The sequence below is a fragment of the Dendronephthya gigantea genome, unplaced genomic scaffold, assembly GCF_004324835.1.
Source record: "Dendronephthya gigantea isolate DGI-Jeju-01 unplaced genomic scaffold, DenGig_1.0 000030F, whole genome shotgun sequence".
Lineage (NCBI taxonomy): Eukaryota > Metazoa > Cnidaria > Anthozoa > Malacalcyonacea > Nephtheidae > Dendronephthya > Dendronephthya gigantea.
This window is the reverse complement of record NW_021163040.1, coordinates 582,367-605,643: the sequence shown is the minus strand read 5'-3', so window position 1 is coordinate 605,643 and position 23,277 is coordinate 582,367. Positions and strand designations below refer to the sequence as shown.

At 36.7% G+C, this 23,277-nt stretch overlaps 2 protein-coding genes across 2 annotated transcripts; both read right to left on the bottom strand.

The window, feature by feature from the left end:
- Window positions 1-196: 196 nt before the first annotated feature.
- Window positions 197-9,406, bottom strand: LOC114524227 (dnaJ homolog subfamily B member 6-like). Its single transcript, XM_028545368.1, has 9 exons — window positions 9,065-9,406; window positions 7,787-7,896; window positions 6,944-6,991; window positions 5,540-5,612; window positions 4,806-4,888; window positions 4,241-4,367; window positions 3,644-3,672; window positions 3,278-3,341; window positions 197-1,175 (listed from the first exon to the last, which is right to left on the bottom strand). Exons 1-9 carry the CDS (start codon window positions 9,127-9,129, stop codon window positions 1,067-1,069), a joined length of 708 nt encoding a protein of 235 aa, XP_028401169.1. The 5' UTR covers window positions 9,130-9,406; the 3' UTR covers window positions 197-1,066.
- A 7,181-nt stretch (window positions 9,407-16,587) lies between these two features.
- LOC114524133 (fish-egg lectin-like) lies at window positions 16,588-21,628 on the bottom strand. Its single transcript, XM_028545257.1, has 7 exons — window positions 21,584-21,628; window positions 20,653-20,697; window positions 19,806-20,014; window positions 19,157-19,271; window positions 18,486-18,710; window positions 18,002-18,289; window positions 16,588-17,121 (listed from the first exon to the last, which is right to left on the bottom strand). Exons 3-7 carry the CDS (start codon window positions 19,845-19,847, stop codon window positions 16,904-16,906), a joined length of 888 nt encoding a protein of 295 aa, XP_028401058.1. The 5' UTR covers window positions 19,848-20,014; window positions 20,653-20,697; window positions 21,584-21,628; the 3' UTR covers window positions 16,588-16,903.
- Window positions 21,629-23,277: the final 1,649 nt, after the last annotated feature.

Here is a 23,277-nt window from a genome sequence, read left to right as displayed (position 1 = left end):
AAGCTCTAAAGGCCCTATGTTTTTGAGGAAGTTTGTCCTCTGTGAATATGGTTGAAAGTCGGCTATAACACATCGAAAAAACGCATGATCATTAGTGAAATTTAGCAAATATAAGGGCAGAGTATCAGATCAGTAAGGCCAGGTAGGGCGACTCACAGAGCAACAGCAACAAATTACAAATGCAATGAACCGTTGATACCAGACGAACTGAAAGATATCATTTATTTTGATTACACCAAGCGCCTCGTTTTCATTTTAGTTTTACCTATCGCTACTACGACACAACTTATATAACGGCATATATAACAGAATTATCTCCCAAAGACAAAGGCTACTGGCCTACTGCAAATTGTATAACGCCCCGAATTCAGAAATCAGAAAAACTTCAGGACGCCATCATTGAAAAATTTTGAGATTGACAAGTTATTTTAATCGTGCATGTTTATGTTGCAGCGTTGTCATTGGGGTTATTTATGACTACAAACTACACTGGCTGCTATTCTTCTAGTTGACAAAACATCCCTAACAACTAGATCATACTTTTTAAGATATTTGTGCACGTATTTAAACACCAAACATGCGCCATCTTGGTTATATGCGTATCTATACTTAGATATGCATGACGTGAAAACTTCGTCCTCGGCCTGGGTAAATTTCGTTTAGCTTCAAATTCCCGAGTCATTAGTGCATTGATTCCGAAGTGTTTCAAACATGACGTCTCCGCAAACAGTCTCACTATAAAACAAGATGGCGAACGTTTTTGTTTGCAAATATCTTGGGAATAAGATAAAAGGACTTTGCAACTTGGGCCTTGGGGATAGCTTGATCGTGCAAGACAAAATCCTTTTACCTCAAAACTGTCAGTCCACTGTTCTTGCAAACATAGCGCAAGCAATAAAAGTGCAAAATTTAATTTTTTTCAACCATATTTAGCCATAGATTTGCTATAAATAAAATTATGCAGTTTGTATTGGGCCTTTCGCACAATTATTACATGCAACAATTAATCGCGCGACTTCTATACAGAAAATATATAGTAGTATTAAAATTATTCATATTCGACGATTTACTTGGACTTTAATTTAGGCAAGTCTTGTGGCACGCCGTCAATAGTCTTAAATGTGACCACACCATCTGTTTTGACTTCCACAGTTTCTTTACCGTTCTGTACGATCCTGCACGATAAGGATAGGATATAGAGCAATATAGTGAAACATATGCATGTAACACCTTTTACAGGCTTGCACGAAAAAATTCTCCAATATAAGGTCATATATATATATATATATATATATATATATATATATATATATATATATATATATATATATATATATATATATATATATATATATATATATATATATATATATATATATATGTCCTGTTTTCCAAACTTAGTATTTGCTGCGTGCATATTCAGCTGTATATTGTAGTATACCATACGATGATGTTGGCAATCATATAATCATTAGTTCATATAGGTACTCCACGTATTTTCTTTGTTGCTGCAAAGCTTTTGGTTCGTTAACCTTAGGGCCTGTTTGTATGATCCCGCTAGCCGGGACGGGACACTTTCCGAGATCCCGCTTGCATGTAATACAAACATTAAAACGCGGGACGAGAAATTTGCCATGTAAACTCTCCATCCCGCTTGGCCGGGATGCATGATGTCGCGATAACATACTTTCGGAGCATGCGTACATTCGTTTCCTATACAATGAAACTGATGGCGTCGAACGAACCTGTACTACAAAATGAACTCCATATAAACACGCCGGGATCATATAAAAGGCCCTTAGTCCTTCACTATAGTGCACGCATGCAAGCTTCACTCTCAAAAATTGATTGCACTGATGAAGGTCCGGATTAACGGACCGAAATTGTCACATGAAGTAATTGAAATGTGGAGTACCTTCAGTAAAGCTTTAGCTTGGCCATTATCCATTCTATGACGACTTGTTCAATCAATATATTTGGTGCATTTTCTTGCGTTAACTTTGTCACAATTTAACACCCCATGATAAAATATATTTTATATGATTGGCTATGCATGGTAAAAGTTTCATAGCAAGTCACATTTTTTAGCATTTTTTCAATTTTCCAATCCTTATTCCTCGTAAACTTGATTTACCTAATAGACCCTTTCGATAATTACGTCACAACATTACCGTTTTAAATTTAGAAACACCGCTAACTGAGATGGATTTCAAGTTTCACTCTCACAAGCTATGTGAAAAGATGAAAAACATCCTTCTTCAACACATGCATAAAAAATTTTCTCATTTTGACCAATAAATGTGGAAATAAGTCATAACACTAAAACGAGGCTCATTCTATGCCGCCAAACAATGCTTTTGATGTGTAAAGTGGCATGTGTTGTAACATAAGCTTTCTATTAGCTCTATTATAGCTCGATTCTCGACAATTACCTCGACTCAATCCTGCAGGCTGGCCGCTTAATAGAGGTAAAATTGATATAAAACATCCATCATTTGAGACTGTTCTTTGGGTGGCCGCGGTCGCTTAATAGAGGTGGCCGTTTAATAGAGGGATAGTTAATAGTATTTGTACAAAAAAATTTCGGGACTTCGATATGTGACCGTTTAATAGAGGGTGGCCGCTTAATGGAGGGCCGCTTAATAGAGGTTCGACTGTACTATGAATAGCTACATAACTTACAAGACTTGGAAAAAGTATGCGAATTTAGTTTCCAGCAATTATTTGACTTTCAAGCAAATTTTCCTCTCTGTTGCATGAGATAATCCTGTTTACTCAATTATTTACGCATCGTCATCGCCAGCCTTCCAAATATTCACGTAATCTGACAGAAATTAAACTGTCACTCGTGGGGTTATAATAAAGTCTCAAAAGTATTAGTTATGTACTGCAAGCATGGTGACCGAACATCAGTAAAGTAAATATAAAAGTATAAGCCTCAAGTGCCGGTGCTGTAGCTATATACTATTATATACTGTTATATATATCTTGGAAATTGCTACATTACAAAAAAAATTAGCTACACGGAGAACAAGAGCAAAGAGGGGAAATTTTTGCACCTCTGCAACATTCTTTACAGTTTTCCATATCTTTTGTCATTTGAGAGGGATTAGGACGGGATTTGGCCTGAAAGCTCCATGGTGATTTATATATACTCCGCTTCAAACGACGTGATTATATATAGAATGAGCTTATTGAAAATGACGTTTTAAAAAGCAACTTGCTATGAAAATTCTCGCATCATGAAACAACCGAAAAAAGTTTGGAAAGAACTTACGTCGTTTTGACTACTTTCTTGCCATTTTGCATTTTAGTCGATGTGCTTACTGACTTGAAATTTCCTAAAATGCATTGAAGAAATTAAATTTTCGTTACATGTATCATACATAAACTGCATATTACCCTTACACTACTCAAACACATTTCAAGTGAAAAAATATAACTTGCGCGTGTAAATGAGGAACTTGTGATGAATCGGTTACGGCAAACACATTTAGACAAAAGATCGAAAGCCGTTTTTCATATATGTACTGATCAAAGAAATTCTAAAAATTTGCTTTGTGCATGTAAAAGGGTCTCGTGGATTTACTGAGAAGTTAAACGTATATAATAAAGAATGTTCTGGATAAAGATGTCACACTACCTCCTCTTCCACCACTTCCACTTCCAAAACTAGAATTTTAGCAAAAATATTTATAATCACGGGTTTGTTTACATGAGCCCGGTTAGCATGCATGGATTCAAAGTAGGACTTTGAGGCGTTTAAATAAGTTTTTATGTCGCGAAGTACCCATATGATATTGTTTTGGATGACCACACCGCTGCCAGATTGTTATAGATACTCATTTTAATACCTCAAAGTCATTTAACGCTTCATTTAATCACGCCTCAACGGGATCATGCATGTAAACAGCTCCAAAGTTAGGCCAATGTAAATCAGGTCTTGGATATACATCGCTCTACCAATTGGCTGACTAACAGTGCTAGATCATTAAAGCCATCATCAACAGAGCGCAACAATTAACGAACAGATGATTTATCGTCGCAGCGATACAGATTTAGAAAACATCGACGTCATGTATAGTAGCATCTTCAACGGTCGCGCTAAATAATATTGTATGCATGCATGCATGGAATAAATCGTCAAATTCAATATGTCCTCTGTAAAGGTCTGTTCATTTCATTTCGCTTTTTAGAGACAATCGATATATCATATATTCATACTGCCAGATGCAATTACCTGTCACCAAAAGAACTTCCGAATCCAAAGTCAGTTGAGAAACCACCAAAGCCACCACCAAAGCCACCACCAAAGAACGAACCATGAGCTATATCACGCCTGTCGTTTCTACGATTCGACCGACCAGCTATAATGAAAAAAAGGTTGAATCCTGTAAGCGCAGAATGCTACACAGGAAGTCATTTAGATTTTGTTTTGCGTTTAAGCGCTATCCAGAGAGACTACCAGATTCCGGATATAATAGGGGGCAGGAGGGGGGTGAATAATCATATATTTGTTCGGCCCGAATGGACTACATAAAGACTTTTTCGTAGGTTGCGCTTTCAAAAGGAATCCGTTGGACAGTGTACTGCATATGCATGAATATGCAACTTACGAATTGCGAAGTAGTACGTGTTCACGCAGTGAAAACCTAATTTCTAAAGCAAAAACACACAAAGGTTCACAAGTCTTCTCACAAAGGTTCTTGGGTCGAGAACAGGCAAGAGATTTTGTTTATTGGTAACCTGATTGATGGGCTACTGTTTTTAGGCGAAAATAAATACTATAAGTACAAATTACGCACCGTGTCTGTTATCCCCATTGAATAAGCTATCCGCAAAAGGATCGCGAAAGAAGTTACTGAACGGATCGCCTCCAAAGAAATCTCTGTAGAAAGTGAAAAGTAAATATAAACATGAAATAAATACAGTTACCATGGGATTGTTCCGCAATAGGTGTCGCTATCTTAATCACGATGGATTGTGGGTGATATGAATCTCATTCATCCGACCTTGATGGTCTGTGTTGCATTTCTTCCACATTTTAGAAATTGGACAGTGTAGAATTTGAAATGTGTAGAATTTCACTCGAAATAAGGACCCTTTAAACCCCTAGTTACTATAGTTAAGGACAGAATTGCCCCATCAGAGTTGTGTATTTCTAAGTTAACTAGGACTATACAAAATGTAGTTACGAAGAGTTTTATAGAACTGTACCCAGGTAGCTACATACAAAAATCCCATCACTAAGGTATCATCAACTTTGCACATTTTTATGTAAGAAATTTCTATGTTAACAGGGACGTAAGCCGGTATGGTGTGGTTCGTATCATGTTATCTGTAATGTTAAGAAATCAAGTTAGGCCACTAATTTTGGCGGATATCCGACCAGGTGACAAGGTGTTCGGACATTTGTTAATCAAAGCGTTAATTGTTGATTTTAACCGCCTTTGAACTTCTTGACAATATATATATATATATATATATATATATATATATATATATATATATATATATTATATATATATTTGTGTTTTACCTAAATATTTCTTCCGGGCTTCTGAAATGAAATCCATGATTGAACTCCTGGGAATATTCACGTGGCACTGAGCCTTGAAAAGAGATATAATTTTACGAACAAACAGGTACAGTAGTCCCTCGCTAACTCGAACTTCCAAGGGGAAAGAAAAATTGTTCGAGTTACCGGGGGTTCGAGTTAACCGGAGGTGTGCCAGATTACGTTTATTATAAGTGATACAATAAGATATAAAATCCAATCGAATCATTCTTCAAGAGATATCATGCCTACCAATATGAATGGTCACCGAGAGTGGACGACGTTTTAAAATTAAAAAGATCGAAAGAATACAAAAGAAACTAAAAAGCCAGATCAATAACGACCGTGGCACTACAGAAAATCTTTTGAAATTTAAAATCAATTATACATTTTCATTAACTTGTTGTTATTTCGATAGTTTCCAGTTGTCAAAATGCTATCTTCTCACATTTTAATAAAGTTTGTTGAGCTATGATTCGAAACCAAAGTTCGAGTTAACCGGATATATTTGACCAAGGGAAAACAAATTTGTTCAAATTAGCGAGGAGTTCGAGTTAAGCGAGTTCGAGTCAGTGGAGTAAATTACTATAAAAAACACTGTCAAATTCAAGGTAAATTGGATTTAGTTCGAGTTAGCGTGAATACCTAAAGGCATCGCGTGGACAAGCGCGTTGCAAATCAAATCAGAAGACTATAGAAAATAGAGGGTTTTCGCTAAGACAAAACAAGCACTACATGCAATACTCATTTTATATGGAAGATTATTCATGGCTATTTCATGGACATCAAATGTGTTATAACAACTGCCTAAAATAGACAAAATACTTCTCGACGTTTCGACCTGAGGGCCTTCGTCAGGAGCCGGAGGTAGTATGCCAACTCTCCTGACGAAGGCCCTCAGGTCGAAACGTCGAGAAGTGTTTTATCTATTTAGGCAGTTGTTATACCACATTTGATGCTAGTTGTTTGAATTAAGACGCTGCCACGCTGCTGCTTGGTTACACTTCATGCATGGGCATGTTCATTCATCTATTTACAAACATGTATTCTAGAGGATTATGACCATGTTCTGGCACTTCGGTCCACAGCGTGGCAGGCCTTTTGTCAGTACGACAGTAGTTTAACGAAAAATACAAATGAAACATAGATTGCTTTTCGCCGTATAGAAATTATAGCGAACATGCAGCTCTTTATATAAAAAAACCTCTAGCTGCTGAAATAGCTACAGTAGTTCGCCAATAGAATTCACACATGTTAACAAAGATATAAGCATGCAACGCAGAAGTCAGAACAGAGTTAATTTTAACATGTCTTTAATTTTGCTATATTATTGATGCATATGCACATGACATAGATATGTATATGGTAATAATCACAAAAATATACCTTTCAGGCCTTCTTTGCCATATTTATCATAAACTGCTCTTTTTTCTTCTAAACAAGCATTAAATATAAAATATAAACCTTTGAAATTATTGTATTATAACAATTGTCCAGTTACAATTGAAGTTTGCACTTCTAATCGATTCTTCAATGAATTTGCAAAGCTTAGTTGCAAAATATTGTATGATGACAAAAACATAGGCAGCATTGCGAAGTTCGCACATTTTGGTATGTAGCTACCTCCATTGGGTGCACCATATTCTGCAAAAAGCCAAATTTCAATATTTGCGTGGTTGCAAATGTTGCAAATGGTGAATGCGGAAATTACAACTTCACAAACTTTGTTGAAGTTCTCCAATATTGGCGACCTGTAATGATGTAATTTCCACATTTTACATCATTTTGCAACAAAACATTGAAATTTAACCATTAGTCATATGACCTGGCAATAGGTGCATGCAATAATGCACCTATATTATACAGCAACTTACTCTTGCCTAAGAAAAAACAAATGACCAGTTTTGAGTGTGCTTAGAGTGAAATTTCTAGTAATCTGCATTAGCCATAAAAGAGATGGCGGTTGTGATCAGATCACATCCATTATATGGTACAGGCCGGTTGTATAAACAGGTAGTTAACTTACAAATGTTGGCAGAATTAGCCAAACAGAATAATGTATTTTCTAGTTAACTATGATTTAACTACTTAAAAATTAGTTATGAGTTTTATACAACCAGCCCCTGGAATGTCCTATAAAGATGTTGTTGGTAACATGCAAGATATTAAGGGCTAGGTATATGTTTTGTAGTTTTGAATGTAGTTTTTAAAGTTTTAAACATTTATTACCATCTGATAAAACCTCATAGGCTTCTGAAATTTCTTGAAACATTTTTGATGCATTTTCTTTATTGTCTGGATTCTTGTCAGGATGCCATTTCAGAGCAAGTTTCCTGTACCTAAAAGCAAGATGTTCACTGTTTCTTTCAAAGATTTCCTTTTTGAAGATATATTCAGAAAGGGAATATTTTAGCATCTTATCGGACACTTTGTGTACTGAAGGTATATAGTATTTAGGGTGTAGTAATAGAATGTGTACAATATGGAATTTAAAAGTTTGGAATCACAAGTTACAACAAGAATTGGTTATAATATGCCTTGTTCTAGGCAATCTGTTGCTGAAAAACTTCATAAGAGTATTTAAGAGACATTTATTGATACTGTATTTAGTAGCTGTGACTGGTTATAGTAATTACAATGCATATTTAGTACAGCATAATATAAATAACTCTCAATTATTTGCAAATAGCCTGTTAGACAGTTATATTTTTAGAACTAATTGAAAAAATAAACTAGGAATAATGCAAAAAAAATGTAACTCAAGAGTCAAGTCCTCCAGTGGGAATCTCAAAACTGAAGTCCTCCAGTGGGAATCTCTTGTGATTCCATTGAGCTAGCTGTCATGCGCAATTGTGTTGACATGGAAAATTCACCCCAACATGTAAGGTACTAAACAATGATATCTGACAAGTAAACAAAAATAATTCTCTTGCCATTCCAGTGAACAATTTCAATATCTTGGAATAATTGACAAAGCCTGTAGGCCTATTATTTTTATTAGCTTATAATATATTTACCCAGTTCTAAAGACCTCTTAAATTTCAAATTTGCTGTTTTGGTATAAAAGATGGTAAATGTTGGTGTATCTACAACAAAGCATAGATTTTACACTGGATGCATCCTGAACCACAAAGAAAATATTTCACAGAATGTGCCCATGTCGCTATAAACTATAAAGATGCACTAGCGATAAGGTGACTTAATACATTTAACTATGGATAATGTAAATATCTGCATGAAATTGAACATTTTGAGTCAATATTTCTAGGTAAATATTTATTGTTATGCACCATTTCGCTACACCTGATGCTATATTCTTACAGTAAAGCGAAACCATTTGTGTATAAATAGCATCTGGGAATCGAGCTGTTGAAATTATGTTTATGTTGCAAAGTATTAAATTTATCGATACTAGGAAATAATCGTTTAATAAATATGAAAGTGAAACAGTGTTCGATGCCAGTGGAACATAAATAGATCATTTTACTACATTGTACTGCTTCTTACGCTTTCTTGATATCTTGCTCCGATGCACTCTTTTCAACACCCAAGATCTCGTAATAATCACTCATGTTCACATCGATAAAAATCCACAAAATCACAAACGAACAACAAATGTTTAGCAGCGGATAGAGTACGTAAGTATAGAGCTGTTCGACGCCTCGACGGTGCAAAAACCACAAGAATGGCCGCTCCAAAGATGAGCTAGGTATTTGAAATGGTTGATCCCAGACGATTTTCTAATAATACTAAAACTGAATTACAAAAGCATTTTTCCTCCTCTCAACAAAGAATTAGCAGATCCTATAAAGTTTATCCCAGTGGTTCACCTCGTACCCAGAGCCCATTGCCGCGCGACACTAAAAACAAACACAACATTTAGCTTTAAGGAATACAAAACAAAAGATAAAGAGCATCTCACAATGAAGAAATGAGCTCCAGGAATCACGGGCCTCTCGAAGCCTGGAGCCCTGGACCATCAAGATAATCCGCCAACCGCCACACATCTGATCGAGGGGCCAATTTCTTTCCTGCGTAATTTCTTAGCCAGGAAACGTGATTGCCAATAACTGTGATTCGTGATTGATTGAAAGGTTCTACGAGAGCGTAAATAAAAATTCAGATTTATGGGTGGCCCGAAAACGACGTCTTTGAATTATGGGATTGAGTTGAGATTGAGTTATAGATTGAGTTGTGTTAAATTCTAGGTAATTTATCCATTCGTTTTCCTTCTGATACCGGGGGTGTTTTTGTTGTCGACGCTTTTGAAAAGGGTAACTACAACTGAACTTTTGATTATTTCCCCTAGTATAACTACGGTCGGGATTTTTGCTATTCGGCTTAAAACTAGAGACCAAGGGTAGATGGCTCAACCAATGGCCCCGACAAATTACATTTATTACATGGCTGTGACTCAGGAGGTTATAGGTGAATATTTTCTTTGATAGGGGTAACTGTTGGGGTAACTGGTGCATAATGTGGTCATTTTTGTGGTGGGCGGCTGTGGTTAAGCTTAGTTTCGTTTTGAGGGCTCTTCGTGCTCATTAATTACATCACACTACTCTGTTTTGTTGACACAACTATTAAGACTACGAGACTACCGATATTTGTATCGGCGCTACTGGTATTAATTAATCCGGTTCACTACCTCGTTATTGCAGACGCGTATAACATGATTGCGTGTTTGGCATGGATATATATTGTCACCACAATATTCTTTTGTCTCGTTATTCGTAAATAATTATTTTGGACCCTTGCAGGTAAAACGTTGTTAAGGGATCGACTGTCTCTAGATCTTCACGCGGTCACTTCTCTTGACTACGGCTATCTCTTCACTCAGTACATATATCATAGGATTGCGCAGGCGTTGGACACAGACTCCATGATGAATGCGCTTAGAAGACTTATTAGCATACGAGGTTGCGCTTAAGAGAAAAAGAGCGACAATGGAACGAATTTCTTAAGCGCTGACAAGGAACTGAGTCGGAGAATCGAAGAATGGAATAAGACCAGAATCTACAAATTTTGCGCACAAAGAAAAATCAAATGGGAATTTAACCCACCGTCAGAGAGCCACATGGGAGGCGTGTGGGAGTGTCTGATAAGGTCAAGGAACAGTTCAAATATGTTTACACAAACAAGGCATTTGTTTGGGATTTTTGGACAGCTATATAGTGGGACTGTAGCAACACCAAGCATAACCGTTTTTCATTATGAGTGATAGGATAAAAGTAAAGAACCATACCCGTTTAGCACAAGATAATTATGTTCTCCCAAATGTTGAATCGATGGTTCGAATCCAAGCATGGCTATTTTTCATTACGAACTTTGAGGAATTGATTAAGTAGAATAAATAACCGCAACCGTTTAGCACAAGATCTCATGGTCTGGTGGTGGAGACAATAGTATCTGAAGTAAGAAGTCGATAATTTGAGTCCGGACAAAACTTTTTTTAAAAATTAATTTAAATTTAACTAATTATTATCTTTAAGCGCAAGATCTTGTGGTCTAATGGTGAAGAGTGTTCGCCCTCCGCTCTAAAACTGGGGAAAACGACATTGCGTTCTGAAAGACCACTAGAAGTTCAGAACATGGGTCGGTTGTATCCTATCCACCAAATAGTGGTTCCAAAAATGCTTGAAAAGCAATAAAATTCTAGCTTTCAAAGCAACAATTATTAAAGAGGTACTAAAGGCCATGTTACACGGTGCAATTTTTCTTGCAACTTCCAATGCAATTCTATTTTTAGGAGATGTAAATTAGTGAAGAGTCTTCAAAATCACAAACGTAAGTGTAAGAAACGCCATGGAGTGTAATGAAGACTAAAGTTCGGTAGTTGCCAAATTCACATCTCTCAAAAGAAGAATTGTATTGCAAGAGGCAAGAAAAATTGCACCGTGTAACATGGCCTTAAGTTTGAATAAAAGTTTCAGGCAACAACGGGCGATTTTTGAGCGATTGAAAAATCTAATATCTGGTAGATAGCGCTATCTGGCTTTCATACAACCGGCCGTTTAGCTTAAACGGTGGATACGTCGAAGTTAAATAACACTCTTACATCTCTCTTGAAGAAGTCAACTTGAATATTATGCACTGAATATGTAGTTGTAAACATTATCGTTGTATTAATTATAAGGCTAAAAACATTCAGTTTGCCTGTTGAATAAGACGATAGAATTGCTTTCTATTTTTGCTTGTCAAAGAAGATAGACTTGCTTTCCGCAGGTGGTTAAGTAATAATAAAAAGTAGTCATTTAAGTAATAATGGAATAGCATTTCGTATTAGGACACGAGCCTCCAGCCTACGGCGATGGAGGGCATTGCTCTCAGGTTTAGCCATATAAAGAAAAAAATCACTAAAATTATACCAAATTAAAGTACCAATTTTGTTGATAGTTTTTATTCTCGATTATTGATTGTCCACTTGTTTATCTGGGCCTATAGGGTTTTTGTCACCGTGCTTACGCTATTTTAATTAACGAAAGTAACAAACACATGCGCATGCCCCCTTTCAAATAGCGGGTTTACACAATCAATTGTAAAATATAATGCGATTAGTTCTGTTAGTTGCATAAAACGTTTCTTGTATAAAAAAGAGGGATGGAATTCCGTGTACGTTATCCCATTATTTGCGAATAAATGGGCCTCGAAAATCGTAAAAGAGAACGTTCTATGATAATTTTTGAACCTTTTTGCATAGACAGTACTACGGGACGGTTTATCACGTGACATTTCTATGACGTCACAATTATCAATTGCTAATTGTCATTTCGAATGCAATTACACTCGCTTTCTGGATTAACTTGAAACGGCAATAAAATGTGAAAAGTATTGCAATGAAAACAGCATTTGTAGCAGTTTGCCTTCTGCTGTATGTTGTTCAAAGCTCGTCGTACGTTATTCTCGATTCGTGCCCTCCCGGCTGCGAGTGTTTTCATCGGAACTCTGTGGTTGAATGCAGGGAAGCGCATTTAAAAGAAATCCCCGTGTTGAAATTTGCGAACATTGTCAAACGGCTGTAAGTTTTGTAGTTCATCAGTCTTATCCAGTACATGCATCAGTTTTCAATTTGACGTGGAATGAAAAAGTACAGCTATATAGGTGTATCAAAAGTTTGTGTCGAGACAGCAAGGAAACATCACAGAATCGTAAAGCTCATGATCATTAGCTTGATCTACTTTGAAGCTTTCTGCAGTGTTTCAGCCATGTTTGTTTATTTCTATCAAAATGTCAGTGTATTTCCACGTCTCAAATGTTATTGGTATCGCTTAGTGATGTAGAATTTATTACAAAATGTTACAAAAATTTTCGCACTATTTTATTTGTGTTTGAATTACAACGCCGAGGGTTAATGAAATCAGTTGAGACGCCGTTTCATGCCTATTGTTTTACCAATATAACAAATCTCTCTGTTTTTTTAAGCGTTCTAAGAGGAAACGAAATCAAGAAGATAGAACCGCATCGCTTGAGAAGTTACAGAAATCTTGAATATTTGTACGTGCTAACTTTTGATGCAAGTTTGATATTTTTTTAGACATGCACGAGTGTTGTACATGCATGGCATGCATGTTCAATAATTCTTCGATGCAAGAAGTAAGGTCGATTTCCGCTAGGCGAGATTGAAAAGAAAATCGCGAGAAAAATTTCGTTCCACCGAAAAATATACGCCTAGTGGTAGTCCCGCCTTTACTGCAACATAGAAAATCAAAATTTTATGAGAAAAAGCGGCAGTAAGGCAATGAACACGTTTGTATGACAAAACTTTCCTTTTTCAGAGATGTGAGTGATAACGAGATAAGTATGTTGCCTGGCAAAGTCTTTCATCACAATTATCTTCTAAGAGAAATGTAAGTGTACCATTATGACTATATATAGCTATATATTTTCCCTATATTTACTTATAAACCACGAGCAGCCGACAATTTAAAAAAGTAAAGCAAAAAACAAATACCAAATAAACAGGTCTCAAATTTACAGTCTCGGCCTATGTCTTGCTTGATTCATATTTTGACTCACAAGATATCCTGTTTATTCGGAATTTTTGGTTTCATATGTACTTTATATATGTATATATGTTAAAATTTGGTACAACTACAGGGTTAACACTAGTAGTCACTACCTAGTTAGATGCAGATATCACTGTGATAATCTTGTAGACAACTGAATGTGCAAAATTAAACATTCATCTTCTCAGTTTTCCTAAATCTTTCATGAGCAATTAATTTAAAGTTGAAAAAAGCATGCAGTTAGCAACTAGTCGACATACTGACCACAATTATTTAGCTATCACATGTATAATTTGTTAATTCGTACAAGTTCTGTTTTTATCAAGTAACCTAGGGCTAAATCCGTTTGAATGCGACTGCGAGCTCAGAGGTTTCATTGAGATGCTGCAAACATATCACGAACATGGAGGATTGACGTTGAAAAACCCCGATCTAACCAATTGCGCGGGACCGCAGGCGTTCATGGCAAGGCCTCTTCTTGGAATAACATTCCAGGATCAGAAGAATGCATTAGGTAGGAAAATACAGCATAATGTAGATATAAAATCCACACGAAGAAACAAAATAACACATACAATTACTTAATGGTTTCCGTGTTTGGATGGCCTGATCTAAGCACGCGGGAATGTTGCGAGAGTTAAGAGAAGCGCGCGAAACACGAGCCGAAGGCTAGCAACATAGCAACGACAAGCCCTAAATTTAAATTTAAATTCTTTAAAACTTTAAATTTCCGTGTTTGGATGGCCTGATCCAAACACGGGCTTCGACCAATCAGAACACGCGTTATACATGTTATTTTATAAAAACGAATAGCAAACGTATACGGATACAGAATTGAGTACTAACTGAGTTGTACGTGCAGACAGTCAAAACGTCCACGGAGATGTGATCATGTTAATATAGATATCTTTGTATAGTAACCTCTCCCAACTTCTCCTTAACCCACGCTTAACATATTAACCCAAGTTTTTACATTAGGTTGAACAGCCCAAAAATAATATAACAAAAATACTATATATTCGAAAAATAATTTAACTACCTTTATTATTGTCAGGAGATGGTTAGTCGAATAATACAGAAAAACTGAATGCCTGTAGATTTGACATATATCCGCGTTTCTCTTAGATGAAACATGTATATTGGTGAAGAAGACAACAGAGGTATTGCTTTTTGTGCTGTCAAACGAAGAGCTCCACCGCGGCATGCCATGCTGAAGGCAAAACCAACACCAGCCGCAACCAGAACTCCTCCTATACAGTCACGTCAAGATTCTTCTACAAAAAAGAAATCACCAAATTATGCATTGATCGCCGCATCGGTGACAGCAGCGGTACTTGTTACTTGCATTACTTCAGTCAGAGCTGTGAGGTATCTTCGCAAAAATAACAGGTATGTAACATGTAATATACGGCATTAAAACACATAACCTTAAGAGTCAGTTGTCATGACTATATCTGTATTCTCTGATACATTACTATATTGACCATTAAATCATTACCATTATGCTCCATATATATGTTGTTCAGAGTTATCATAGTCTGGATGATTTTCCACTCATATTATTTCAATTTTGGGTCAGTTAAAATCCAAACCATCCCTCCCTAGCGTTTACTTCAGTATAGTTGTCATTTCCTCTTCTGCGATGCACCTCCTTTCAGCATCTGTCACGTTCTTCGCGTTTGGGCTCATTTCCTTTATTTTCATACGAATTATGAATCAGGGTAAATGCACATCGACAAATGATAATCAACGGTTATAGAAAGTGAAATTTATGCATGTTCAATTTCTTTCTATTCAGCTCAACTCAGACCACGTTATGTATGGTCCCGTGTTATTTTCTTCTCATCACTCTTCTTTTTTTGCTTTTCAATTCATTTTAATTAACATTTAAAAAAAATCCTCCATTTCTTTAGTTGGAAATCTCCCTGTTCCTTTCCCATTTTTCTTTTTAATAGCTTTAGCAACTGAAGAAAATCAGTATCCATCGAACAGCAATATCTTCCTAATCTTCTTCTCCGGAAATTTCAAAACTTCCATTCATTTTCGCTTCTTCCTGTCACAATTTGAAGTTTATCGCTCACTGCTCACTTTTTTCAGATGGCGTAACTATCGCGACAACTTTCTAGCGTACTTCAAAAAGAAGCCAGCAGCCCAAAAAGAAGAGCCAGCCACATTTTCTGAGCATATCAAGAAACAACGAAGAGCATCGTGTGGTTACGCAGAAAGTGACTGCTCCTCAGATGAAGAAAACAACACCTCTCCACCCAAAAAAAGAGGAAAAGATGGGTATATCGCCGTCCCAACTGCCGAACCTCGTGACCTAAAAGACGTACCTTTAGGCGATTCTGGGTAATACTCGCTGACTCTTTTGGGCAGAGATCAATTAGGCCGAAAAAAAACACCAGAAGAATTCCTTCAGTATTATTCTAGTATTTTGATACTCCTGAACGTTCCAAATTTTGTAAAACATATTACCAAAACATTTTTTGCACAAAAACACATAACTTTTTCCTGTAGTAACGAATTACTGCAAAACCACGAACGAAACTCTCATTACTACAACACAACATTTTTAAATCGCCCGTATGTCGGTTTACCGAAGTGCACCATGCATGCACTACAGTGAATTCTCTCAAACGAGACGCCCCAAACTCTCCAGAGTTACTGAATTACTGGCCGATTACTATAAATGGGCACAGCAACAGATGGGACACATCCAGTTCAATAGTTGACAACAACAGCGCGTTAACAAAAAACAAGAGCAACTACAACAACATAAAAAACAAAAGTGGCGCCTCCATGCATAAGAGCAATTAAACAACAACAACGAAAACAACTATGATTAAGGGGTGCTTTGGGTGTGCCTGTCCATCGAAACTATGGTAACTGCACATTTATATTCAATTCTTTTTTACTCAGTAAATTGTCCAGTAATATGACAGCAATATATCTTAATGTCATCCAAATTTAAAGCAATTTTAACCACTAAATGTTCAAATTATTAAAATATTTTAATGGCTATCCCATACAAATGATCGAGAAAAACACAATGCTATTAAGTAAAACTGATGATAAAGTAAGTATGGGATCTTGTTCGCACACGACAGTTAAATACTAAAATCTCTTCGCTAATTCAACTAATATCAGTGAAGTAACACCATATCCGAGGCTAAAGACAACAAAAACAGTAAAAAGCTCTTGCATAAAAATCTAATCAAAAGTGGAGAAGGGGGTTTATGTCATCTAGACTCCCGCACGCTTTCTCTATAAACCCGGCTATTTTTTACGATGACTCCGTAGTCAGTAAAATTCATGAAAAGTACACCCAATCACCATCAACTTATGGAAAGAACTTGAAAACTGTTCCGTTTTCAGCAATGGCATACATGTTTGTATCTCCAACGGTGACATGTTTAAATCGAACAGTTAAAATCTCTGTCCAAATATTTTGTCCCATTGGAACCTTCTCACATATCCCATGCAGTCGGTGCAAGGTGCCGTTTTTCGCGATACCATATACACTGCCTGTTCTACCCGAGTCCAACTGAACAAATTTACCTAAAAATATACACATTATATTCAGCTACACGATAAGAAAGAAATTATATTTTGCACTGATCAGCGCTTTCGTAGCAAGAATTAGTTCTTTAGGGTGAATAAAAATCGAAAAGTAAATTTATACTCTCGAAGATAAAAAGGTGTTTACTTGTTCCTCAGATTACAGTGTCTATACCATGGTTGTGGACCTTGTATATCAAAAGTTTATGGTATTTTAAAAAAGCTTTGCAATACATGCAGTTTTTACAAACTTTACAATAGCTTTATAACTTTACAAAAAACTTTAACAAAAGCTTTAAAATTACCGGACATGACGTCAAATCGGAAATTCCGTGCAACTTGAACAAAAGAAAACTGATTTGCAATTGCCAATAAAATACCTCAAACTTTTCGTATATATTTGAAATCCGCAACCTGACTTTTCTTAAGCGAGAAATTAATATGAATTATTGCTTAAAATTTACTTTGAAAACTTGTCAGCAGTTGTATAATGTAGATCAAAATTTCTAAGAAGATTCCGTTAGTTTACATTCATAATTAATATACAGATACTGTAGATTAAAGCATTTTGCCGGCACCAGCTGATTAGTTAAAGTGGATCTATACTTTGCAAAGCGATGAAAAAAATTTTCAAGCGCAAGCCATTTTATATCTACTGGAAAGGACACCTCTCCCCGACACCCGAGCAGTCTCTATTATTAAAATTAATAAAGAAACTCCTTCCTGGACCTGACTCGCGCCGAGGTGAGAGGGCCCTGAATTAAGGACTTCGCTTCGAATATAGTTATGCCTGATAGATTTATTTTCTTGTAGTTATCGCATGTTCATCAATACTGAGTGAAAAAAAATTAATAACCAAACTTCATGAGCATAATTCTACCTGATCTCTCAATCCACCCTGTCCCAGTGCAGTGCTTGACGGTGACATTCTCGCGAAAAGCAACAGTGTCGTCAGGTCGAACTATCCAGCAACCATAATCACCACACGATACATGTTTAGCCGTACCAGGGACTTTAACCCAATTGCTTCCATAGGGTGAATGCATGGTAATATTGGACCGACAGTATATTTCGTTTGCATCGTTTACACCGAAAACCACACCAGAACTTCCCGAGTCGATTTGAACAAACACTTGATGTGAAGATGGTATGCTTTTCCATTTTTCTCCTAAACGATTTTGCTAATGTATTACTGATGTATTACTGATGATTTTATTGATGTATTACTGATGATTTCACCATGTATAAAAATGCAATAATAAAATTTTATGACAGTATCAATGAATGTAGCTGGTTATAGTATTTTACGCCAAATGTAGTTTTAAATTAAACAAAAGTATACAAATCATAAACGCAATATTTACCATCTCTCACAAGAACATTGTAATCAGGCCTTATGCCCCAGGTTCCAGCTTTTCCATTTGAAATGTACCTCATTTTGTCACTTTGATCAACCCATTGGTCGTTAATTAAGGCCCACAAGCTTTGATCATCTTTAATCCCCCAGGTGTGGCTCCCACTTTCAACCTGTTTCATATCATCAGACAACATCACAGGAGTGTTTTTCCTAAAAATCCTCGCCAAATTTTCTATTCAAAAGAAATAGTCTATTCTAATATGTGGTGGTGATGACCAGGTATGACCATGTGGTGGTATACCCGTAGACGGCGAGCATGATAAAAACCAGGACGCCGGAACCACTCTCTCCTCCTTTACCTTTTACCAGCAAGGGGCAAGAGGGGACCCTTATTTTGAAGGACTACCTTTTTTTCCAGTCCTTTAAGAATAGGCACTTGTCTGATGAAGAAGTCTCAGACACCGAAATCATCTTGCAAAAGGGAAATACGGTGAAACGAAGTTCAACAGATGTTTTGCAAACATTCTCTATAGTATGCGCTGCTTCAGAAATGTCCTTCCACGAAAACACGTCCCCTTTGAATTCACATTGATCCAGCGTCCCCGGATTTAGAGGGTAATATTGATAGGGAGTGTGATAGGATAGCACTTTAATAGGATAGCATTTTATTACACTTACTTTTTGAGCACATGCAGCGGTATGATAAATAACCCTCAGGACAAGCACATTGGCAGTCTTCTTCACGGCACACTTTTTTATTCGTGCATGGTTCGACACAGCATGTCGGAGGACCCTATTACGAGGTCAAGTCAAAATATATCAGTATCTCGTTTTACGATCATGCCTGAGTGTAATGTTCAGCTCATAAATGTGAATTAGATATAGCTATTAGAAACCACGGCAAGATATGCAGGGAAGGAAAAGCGTTTGCAAGAGAGCGTTAGTTTTGGAGTTTCATCATATCTTATTCCCGGACAAACATAAAGAAATTTGCATTTGACAAAACTTCATTTACATAGCCAGCGATAACGATAATAATTTCTCGTCATATTTTGATTGAGATGACTCAATAATAATTCTGAATGACGAGTACACATACAGGACCGTAGCGAGTACATCAGTGTGGGGGGATGCTAGATTTGCCTACAAAATGGGCGGGGATTATTATAGTTGGGTGTTGTAATTTATCAACTCAACAGCAGTTGACGCCATCTCTGTATCCCCCAACAACTCCAAATATAACCTAATTTTGCCGAAATATCCACTCATAGTAGCTCAAGTATTAGAAAATGAAGTGATGACTACCTCTTGGGCATTTTATACTCACCATTACGTAATAATCGTGATTGGAGTCTTTGTTATGACGCATTCTATCCAATTCTGTTTTTGGGTACAGGAGACATTGCAGTGAACCATGACATTCGCCTCTTCCAATACCAAATGAAAGACACGATGACTTTTTGTTGCATTTGTAAAAACATTCCCAAATCTGAGAAACACACGACTTTTCTATAACCGTAAGGGCAGGTCGCTTTCCTGCAATAACAACAACAGGAACGTTGCCTCACTAAAGGTTCAAAATTCATTGATATTTCAGAATTGTTAGTGCGTTTGAAGTAAAGGCACTTCGGTGCACTACCAATTATAGCATTGCATGAATATATGAAATCATGATTATCCCATAAACGGTAGGAGAGATCCCTAATTGAGCGGAATCTCGCCATACTTGTAAGCCTATAGACCTTTTTTGTTATAGGAACTCGACATTATCAAAATCTTGCAAGACTAGACAGTCAGCGGCTTGATGACTTTGGATCTAGGGCGTGTACAGAATAAATTGCACAGCTTAATTTTGAATTCAAAACACCTTAATAATAACGCTATTGGTTATAGAATTAAAAAGAATATTTTTACATTTAAGCTGTAGTAATTTATTCTGCACACCCCTAGACCCACCGCCACTGGGAAGAAGTGGAATACTCATACACGGTAATTCCACTTTACGAAAGACTTGTTATTCATACATTTATAAACATTTGCGGAACCTGCTTATATTATATCCTGCTTCTTTTTGTGCATAATATTACAATACTAGAAACAAATGCCTGTCACATTGGTTCCTGTGAAGTCTGATCAACGAAGAAACGTTGCAAGAAATGATTTAGGCTACCCACCTTTAATCGGTTTCGCTTCAAGAACTTTGCAAGAACTGTTATCACCTAAAAAACACCAAGTACTTTCATGGGAGCAAAATATATAAGATGCATGCATGTATATCACAGTTATAAACGTTTTAACGTTATGAAAATTTAATTGTTCAAATGAAGTAATATTGAAAGAATGGCTTCGTTTTCGTGAAATTATGCCCACATTAAACTTGAAATAAACACATGAACCACACGGAATTCGCATGACCAGATCGTTAAGGTTGCCGCCTAAATGCAGTTCAGTAATTCCTACTTGGCGCGAGTGTAAAACTATGCGCAGCGATACACTTCTTCTTGCATGTATATTGCATGTATATCTGCATGATTGTTTGACTCCAATTGACGCATGATAGACGATTTCAAGTTATTGCTTCACACTTGTAGAGTTGTAGTAACGGCCAAAATTTATTATTTCTAGCAGGGTTTAAAGCCGGTTTTCCACTAGCGATATTTTTCGCGCGAAGCGAATTAATTTTATTGTTTCGTATTTCAGCCGATCTACATGGTGCAGTTGACAGCTCTGAGACAAAAGCAAAATGTCACTCTACGCGAAAACTATCGCTAGTAGAAAACCGGCCTAAGGCACTGAAGCTATAGGTTCGACAATCGACGAATTTCGCAGAACCACACAAAGAAATTTTTTAACTAAATAGTTGATTAAATAAGTTCCCCAAGAAATCGCTTGTCCCGCTGTGAAGTACGTAAGCGCCTCCTTATCTGCAACATTCAAGATAGATGCAAAGATTTCTAGTCCTAAACTTTCGATTTCCCATCGAGCTTATTCATCTTATTGTAGTTTTTGGTACTCGGGGCTTGTTTTTCTGTTTAAACATTAAAACAAACATGCATGATACAGTTATGATTAATTTCCATAGAAAGTTAATTCAACCAAACCTACTTTGTAGAGCTGCAAGACGCTGCGTAGATCCGAACAGCAGAATAACGATCCCAAATATTAAATTCCTGGATGCCGTTGGTGTTTCAGCCACGTTTGAAACCATTTGTCGTTAGTATATACGTTTTTTCAACCAATTTTCGTGTGACAAAATCAATAGCACAAAATGTGCAGGTGCCGTTCAGCGTTTGAATTAGTATTGTACATGCAAGATGAAGAGACGCGAATGATGTCACATAGCAAACATAACGTCAAGTTTTCTTAGGAACAAGGTTAATTTTTAAGGTTTTTCTCATGCAGGCTCTCCCCATATCTCGTTTTTTCTTTCCATTCTCGTTAAACGTGTAAATTTTTGTTGTTGTTTGGTTCGGCCTTATCTCGGTTTATTGATTATAGCGACTGGTTTTGAATGCTTTGCCAATTAAGTACATTTTCAGCATGCTTCAGAAAGAGTAAGAGAGGTCCCAAGGATAATACTTCAATCCACACAGTCACACACATTTCAAGCTCTGGACTCTGGTGTGATTACATCTGGTGTGATCTCGGTATTTATCGATCAATCTGAAAGTCGTGTTCAGTACGTGTCTGTTATTTATTCGGTGTGCATGCTTTAACTGATCAGTGGAAAAAATTAACGTTAGGAAACGCCTGGTATTTGATGCATGTATAGGTCACCTTGTTCATAAATTCTTATACAAGTGTTGTTATAGTGTAATTCTTTCGTGTTTTGTTATAGTTTAAAACGAAGTAATTGTTTTCAGGTTTTCGTGCACTATTTCTAAAATCTTCAACGATTTAGATATTTATATAGCCCCTTTCAATCCCGTCAAGGGCGTCAATCCTGCATGGGGGATTGGGGGACGCGTTCCGCCAGCCTCTAGAGTGAGCGAACAGTTTATCAAACCACCACATACATTTACACGTCTAATAAAGGTTTCTTGTTGAACCAAATTTTCTTCCAAATGACAACCATGCACGGGGATGAAGGGATCTGGGTAAATAGGATATATTATTTCTTTTATATTATTTCCTTTCAAAAAATCTTTGTTTCCCTCTTTTGTCATTGCTATCCCGCTATGAGGACAGTCATGTGCAAATAAGTTGTGGAAGCCCTGGTTAGGAGAGTCACTTTCATTCGTGAGAAGGTCGAAACATTCAACAACCTCAAGTTTTTATGTCATTTTTTTTGTAGATGCTGCCACGTTGCTACCTCGTTATATTGGCGAAAAATACATTTAACATGGCATTATATCACTTCATAGGCTGTCATAGGATTCAACGGCCAAAATTTTTCGTTAGAGTGACACGCTTTGGCCCCGGCCATAACTGCATGCATGGTAATCCGTCATTGTTTGCAGCGGTTTAAAACAGATACAAAGGTTCAAATCCCTCAATAAGAGGTAGGCTTTGCCAGCTTATTAAACTATGCAATAATGTAAAGTAATAAACCAAATGCTTCAAATATACTTTTCGGTTCACTTGTCAAACAATATAGCTGACGAGCTGACTAAACGCCCACTCACACACCTGCTGATGTTTATGCTAAATTATAGCCTGATATTGTTATACAGTTCTGCCATAAGTGCCATTTCAATATTATTCAGCTAAAAATTGAGTAAACTAAATATTTAAAGCACAGTTCACTAGAGAATTATTTATCATCGTGGAAGTTCGCACTTTAGACCTTCAACTAAATA